Source organism: Falco rusticolus, chromosome 1 (assembly GCF_015220075.1).
Source record: "Falco rusticolus isolate bFalRus1 chromosome 1, bFalRus1.pri, whole genome shotgun sequence".
Classification (NCBI taxonomy): Eukaryota; Metazoa; Chordata; class Aves; order Falconiformes; family Falconidae; genus Falco; species Falco rusticolus.
Window position 1 is genome coordinate 126813827 of NC_051187.1, and position 6751 is coordinate 126820577.

General features: G+C 37.8%; 2 protein-coding genes across 17 annotated transcripts in view; both read left to right on the plus strand.

The window, feature by feature from the left end:
* Nucleotides 1-1541, plus strand: part of PROM1 (prominin 1) — a 70147-nt gene extending 68606 nt beyond the window's left edge. For all 16 annotated transcript variants that reach the window (XM_037399894.1, XM_037399886.1, XM_037399912.1 and 13 more), the window contains one exon: nt 87-1541. The gene's annotated coding sequence lies outside the window, so the exon portion shown is untranslated. The remainder of the gene's footprint in view (nt 1-86) is intronic.
* Nucleotides 1542-1648: 107 nt separating this feature from the next.
* FGFBP2 (fibroblast growth factor binding protein 2) lies at nt 1649-5976 on the plus strand. The gene is made up of 2 exons (XM_037400035.1): nt 1649-4793; nt 5638-5976. Exon 1 carries the CDS (start codon nt 4154-4156, stop codon nt 4778-4780), a length of 627 nt encoding a protein of 208 aa, XP_037255932.1. The 5' UTR covers nt 1649-4153; the 3' UTR covers nt 4781-4793; nt 5638-5976.
* Nucleotides 5977-6751: the final 775 nt, after the last annotated feature.

The following is a 6751-nucleotide window of genomic DNA, read 5'->3' on the forward strand; positions in this document are numbered from 1 at the left end:
CTTAAATTGTATTATAATTCTGTCTTCATCAAATTTTCCTGATTTTTTTTTTTTTTTTGTGTGTGTGTGTGTGTGATTATTTACAGGCTACATAAATGAGGCTCAAGATTCTTCTACAGGAATATATCGTTATTCTTCCAAGTGTATTGGCATTTGCATTCATCTTCCAAATCCTGAGCCACTTGTTTTATGACACCTGTACTGTAAATCCCAAATGTACTATCGAATGTTATGCCACAAACTACTGCATAGAATATTTTGCGATCAGGGCACTGCCTCTCAAATACCACTGTTCAAAGCTTGAATAAAAATGTTTTTTGTTTTTTACTTTTTTTACACTGGGCTTTCTACCTTACATCACAGTATACAAATTAATTAGATTAACAGCCTTTCCCTAGCAATCCTCTGACAGTTAGTCAAGTTCTTAAATTGTAGATTTGTGTTAAATACAAGTACATACACGTTTACATAAAAATACATTTTGTATACAGAGACTTTTGTATATACTTTTTTCTTAAAACTTTTAAGTGTTTAGTTAAGATTTTAATATTGTATGATACTCTTCACAAATGAATTTACCAGCATGTTCAGTGTTGCTATCTGGTGCTCTTGAATGACCACTTTGGACTAAATTTGAAGTGTAATGGGATCCACAGTGTCTCTTTGTGTCTGAAAAGTTCAGTTGCAGTTTTGTTTTCTCCCTTTTTTTAAATTATTTAATATCTAGTGGGTTTTGCAGTATAGACCTAAAAGGGACTTTTTGGAGAAGTTTGTTTTGAAACTTTGGGTGGGAGGGTTGGGACTGTGCATAATGCATAATGCATAATATAGTGAAAAAGCTAAGCTTCCTACAGTTCAATAGTACTCAAAAAGAGCATGAAAGGTGTCATATGTTGGTGATTTTTAGAATGCTTTACATTCTCTGACTTCCTTTTCCTCATTCACACTCAATTCTATAATGTCCTTAACAGTGTCAATATTAAGCTTTGTCTCTTTCAGGGGGCAGCGAGACTATTTTTTGCTAAATAATACCAAAATATGGTTACCAATACTGAAATTCAAATGCGTTTAGGAATTGAAATTAACATTTGTACTATTAGAGTTACTGCCTTGAATTTTGGCATACAGTTGCATTGCTGAATTAGTTAACAGTAGAATTCATCAACAAGGCCAAAAGTATTTGTTAGTAGCGTAAAACATTTCAGCAGGTAAAGTAACTGGGTATATTGATCTAAACAAGTGTCTCTTCATGTATCAGTATTGTTAGCTTTGTTTCCAACAAGGTTCATTGGCTTGAAGTAGGGACAATCCTGTAAATCATTTATATAATTTTAAAGGAACACTGAAAAGTGATACCGGTATTTAATCTGGAATAACCTTAATTTTTTTTTATTTTTAGGTCATAAATGGAAACATTTCTAATTGACAGTATGTAGCATATGTGTATATGTAATGTTCAGAACTGCAGATTTTTAAGTCTCAATTTTTAATTTGAGAAAATGTTCCCAGTTCATTTAAATAAAAAAGAACTTGCTTAACTACCTGATGTTTGATTCTCAATTGTTTTGTTGTGTAGAGCTGTCTCAGAAGAGTTGCACTGAATTAAAATCTTACGAAAATGAATTTTTTTACCTTGATTAAAAATTTCTGCTATATTTGACTTTTATTGATGACTTTAACTTAAGCAAGATAAGAGACCAAGAACTAGAGCAGAAGAGACTGAAAGCATATTGGGTGAGGCACTTCTGACTTCCACAAAGAATGTGGTCTATGCAGAGGTGGTAGAATTCAAGCTGATGAGTTGTGGAGGATATCCACATACTCTGTAAGTGCTCAAGACTCACTGCTTGCCTCTGCTTTTGTAGCACTGACAACAGAATTAAATGCTTGGCAGCTCTTCAGCTCCCAGAGTTCACTGCTGGCATCCTGGCTTAACTTGTAAAAGGACAATTGTTTTCCACTAATAAAACAGACTATGAGTTGTTTCATCTGATAGGCAGGCAGGCAGAGTACAAACATCAGGTGGAAGTGAGACAGGCGCTTGGCAATAACATATTAACTGTGATACACAAATATACCAGAGCTCTTGAGTCCAAGCTTTGGCATTTGTCCTTATCATTGTAGTCTGATTTGTTTTCACGATTACACTTTAAAAAGTGTCAGAAAAAGAGGTCTGAAACTGGTATAAAATGACTTTTAAGTAGCTTTGGATTCTTTAGCAATTGTTAGAACAGGAGAGATGAGTGCCTTTAGTTTCTAATCTAGGGACTGTCAGTGCTTTTGTGCATAACCAAGTGTAAATAACACATTTGTTTGCCGAATATTAGGAGGTCTTTCAGTGCTTGCAGTAGGATTTGAAATCCTTGAAATTGAAGTAGGAGGTGGGCAACAAGATTCTGGCTGGCTGGATGATGGGTGAGAAGACGCACCAGAAAACAACAGAAGAGTGAATTGTAAATCTTGAGTAGGCTTGTACCATTAGTGTTTCTCCTAAGACTTGACTGGAGAGCCGCACCACTATGCTTTGAAAGAGAGACAGTCAGGAGGAACAAATGGCAGAAGCTAGAAATGAGACCTCTGCTAAAAATGTTATTAAAACAGCCTTAGCAAGGGGATGAAAAGAAAACAGTGGTGTTCTCTCTGTCAAATGGTATTTAGTCCTGGGGAATTTCATGACATTTACTGGAAGAACAAGGTTCAGGCTACCCAGAATGGCTATTCCAGGTGGCTTCATCTTCAAGCAGGCGGCTCTCAGGCTAGCTGGGATGCCACAGCAGCTAAGGGTCTCTGTTGTCAAGTATTACAGAAGCATTTTCTGCATTTTTTTTTTGTTTGTTTGTTTGTTCAGCTTCACTGTCTGTGTGGAATGAATGTGTTTTGCCTTGGTATTTTCTGTAGTGATACTTGTTGAGTGGCCAGACATACAGAATGGTGTTCTGTCCTATTATAAATGGTCATTCTTAACCCCAGGGTTTCTAGCACCTCGCAGTTATTCAAGCATACCCCTAAATAATACAATGCGCCTTCCAGAAGTTGTTCAGGTCAGGCTGAGTGTAGCATACGGGTCTTTGAAGGAAGTGCATGGTGGAGTCTTATTAGCCAGAAAAGTCCTATGGCTCGGAACAGCATGGGAGGGGTTTTATCTCCTGACCCGCTAAATGCCAAGGGAGTCAACACAATTTTCCTTAGCTCTGCTTTTAGTTACTGCAGCAGAAACTGCAAGTACAGGACTCTGCACTAAAATATTTCTATTCTCTTGCCTTCGTTTTATGGCATTTTTACAGCTCATTTATTATGAACAGGAAAATATGTATTAAAAAAAAAAAAGTGAAAGGTGATAAAGCACAGATATCTCTGGCATGCTCTAGAGTTATTTCCCTGCTGCTGAGACCCATGGTAAGCTAGTTCTCTAGTCTTGCTCTGTTGGCTGAAAATATTCCATGGTATGACAGTGATGATAAAACTTCCAAATGTTTTGTTTATGTTTAGGCCTGGAATATCTTTATTTGGCTAATGCTTTATTCCTTATCTTGCTTAAATATTGCAAGTCTAAAAATCTTTCATGGCTCACAGAATGTGCAGTTGATTCTTCCATGTGTCTCCACTGCAAGTCATGTGCTGACAAAATGAAGTATTAAAATTGCATCCTCACGGTGAAGACATGTTCCACAAATCAGCCTTTATTAGTAGGACACATTTATAATCATGCAGATGTAGCTGCATAGATTGCTTTGGCACTTCTATCCTTTTTTACTTCAATATGGTCTTACAAGCTCTGGCATGAAGATAGCTATAAAGCAGCTGGAGAATGGAAAATATCTGTTAAAAATCAAATATGACATGTTCATCCTGGAAAGGAATGCACTTTTTCGTTATACAACTATCGTTCTGTATTTAACTGCGTTTACAAGAGTTGTCTTGTTACCTTCTTGAGAGTTCACAGGCTATTTGACGCTGTCTCAGGCTATAAATTGTGGGCACTTGCCTACTGAAGTGTGATTTATGATTTTTATTTAAGAAAAACCCTTATATCCCATGTTGCACTGGAAAGAGGCTTCTTTGTGCACCAAGCCTTTAAATTGTGAGCAGCCACTTAACAGCTTTCACTCTTTTGGATTGTGTTGCTCGAGGATCTTGGTCAACTCCTGTCACCATGAAGAGTGTCGCTCTTCTCTTTGTGGTAGTGATCTGTGGCTTGGGAGGACTGGGAGAGAAGCTGAAGCCAAACAGAAGAAGCAGTGGTGAAGAAATCAATTTTCGGACTAAAACCAAAGATGTTTGCACAATGAGCATGAGTGGGGATGAGGAAATGAAACTTAGAATTGAATGTCAAAGCCAAGGCATGTCCTACTGGTGTGAATTCACTGGCAAGCCGTCAGTCTGCCGTGCTTTCCTAAACAATCCAAAGATCTACTGGAATCAGATTGCCATGGAACTTAGAAAGCTCCCGCATGCTTGTGAATCCACGGAAGTGTTGAAGATCACCATGTGCCAAAAGGCTCACCCAGAGGCTCTCATGAAGCAAGTAGCTGCTGGCATGGAGCTGGAAGATCTAGTGAACCAGGACAAATCAGTCCAGGAAACTTCCACTTCTATGAGCGAAGCAGGAATAAGCTCTGTTAAGAAAATAGGGAAACCTCCAATACTACCTCTTATAAAAACAGCCCAACATGGTCAAGGGTCTGAAGTTGAAACAGAAGCAATGAAACTGGCACGGGAACATTGCTGGGAATCCCTGCATGGTTTCTGCTCCTACATTATTGGCTTCTTCAGGGGTTAAGGATTTGGTTCAGGTAAAACTCCCATCCTGAAGCACAGCAAAATAGATGTAAGAGTAATCCTGTTGTAGTTTTGGTTTAGTTTGATCTTTGGGGTCTCAGGGGTGTGGGCTGAGAGGTTCTAGGCTCACTTACTAAAATCTAACATGGCAAAGCCTGTACCGTGGCTTCCAAGCAGCTGGACGGCATAAACTCCCAGTGATAGCTGCTGGTTTGGAACTCCCTGACAGCCTCCTGTGAAGTCTTTAATACGTACAGAGGTGTTTGTCCTACCTGTTATTAATCCTATGGTGTTTCAGTTCTAACTGAATTGGGCTTGTTTTCCACCTCCTGTCATTCCTTCCCTTTTGTGCTGACTTCTGGACTTAAGCCAGTGAAGTAAGATAAGTAAGAAATGCGTCAGATCCAATAACAAATACAACAGCTGGAACAATTTAAAATTACATTCAGAAATTGAGAGGATAATGTTGGTTCATTAAAACTACTAGTTAATAATTAACCATTTTAACTTAAAAACTGAGTTCATAAACAGTTGGCAGAAATGCGTAAAACCAAATGCACTGTCTTGGTTTGCAGGTTTGTAGGGGCGACAGGGGATCGCATGCAGGTGGTTGTCTGGGAAGTCTTAGGTTTTCAGCCAGGATTTAAAAATGCAAAGCCCTTGCAGAAGGATTGGCTTTATACCAACCTCTGTTTCGGCTTGGTGAGAAAGCCAGGAGCTGCTGACTAAACCTGGCAAACTTTTGACAGAAATGGGAATATATGCTCTGTAAGCCAGCAAGTGTTTAGGCAGCTAATGATCTTACCTGTGCTTAATACAGCAAAGTCACTAATTTTTTTTTTCTTTTTTGTTTTGCAGAGCAAAATTTTTATAGCTGAAGAGGGTCCTCGCTGTAGTTTAAGAATTTAGATGTAAGAATTTTGGTTTAAAAATGAGTCATCTCTATAAATCTTGCAGCTGTTTTCTTTTTGCACCCCTAAAATGAAACTTTAACAGCCCTGAAAAATGCATGAAACTGGAGTGATCATACTTAAAAGTGTTAGGATGAACTAACTGTTCCTAGGTCTGTTACACACCAGGGTGTAAGCATTTATGTAACCAAGGTTCCACTTTGAGTGCTGACCTTGAAAAAGTCTTTGTGTGCTGATCTACTTCAATTTATTAGAGATAAGAACTGTAAATGATGCTGCAGTTAGTGCAAACAATAAAAGTAAGATTTTTTGAAACATACCCAATGTGCTTTCTTAAAACTTTAAATGGTGTTACTTGTATAAAATCATGGTATTTGATACTTATTTCTTAAGAGATTGTTGGTAGAATGTGAGGAGAAATTACAGGTCTGAGTTATTACTTTCCCACTGTGAACATGTTTTCATTAATATTAATATTTTTTATGTTACTACACTTATATTACAATGATAAGTTTCAGCCAGCAGGGAAAAAGAGATGGGAGAAGTAAGAGTAATGTAATAATACATTTCTAAACGTAGCAGATTAGAAGTGTTCATCTGTGATGCATCTGCAGAGTTCAGTGTGGCAGGATCTGTTAGTGGTAATATTAATGTTTTGTGAATATTCTGAAAAGTCACTCATACCTGCACTTGGGCACTTGCAGAAGTCTCATCAAAACACAAAGCAAAACCTAATAGCCTGTTGTCAGAGATTACAACACATTTATATTCAGATTATTTTTTAACAACTATCCCTTTTGTTCCCAAGTGAGCTTTGCAGCAGGGATATAACTGGAAAAACTTAGCACCACAGAAGTTAGTAGTGCTCTGTATTTGCTTGTTTCTGCAAGGTGTTGTTACACTTAAGTACTTCTCCAGCTTTACTCACAGATTAGTAATTCTTACTTCATAATTCCAGACCGTGACTGTCGTATCGATAAATGTTGTGCCTTGTACCAAAAGAACTTGAAATCATTTTCTGTCCCCAAACCTCTTAAAATACATGGAAAGGAAAGGCAAGT

Bases quoted from the DNA above. Each gene is read 5' to 3' on its own strand.
- FGFBP2 (XM_037400035.1), top strand. From the start codon at position 4,154: ATGAAGAGTGTCGCTCTTCTCTTTGTGGTAGTGATCTGTGGCTTGGGA.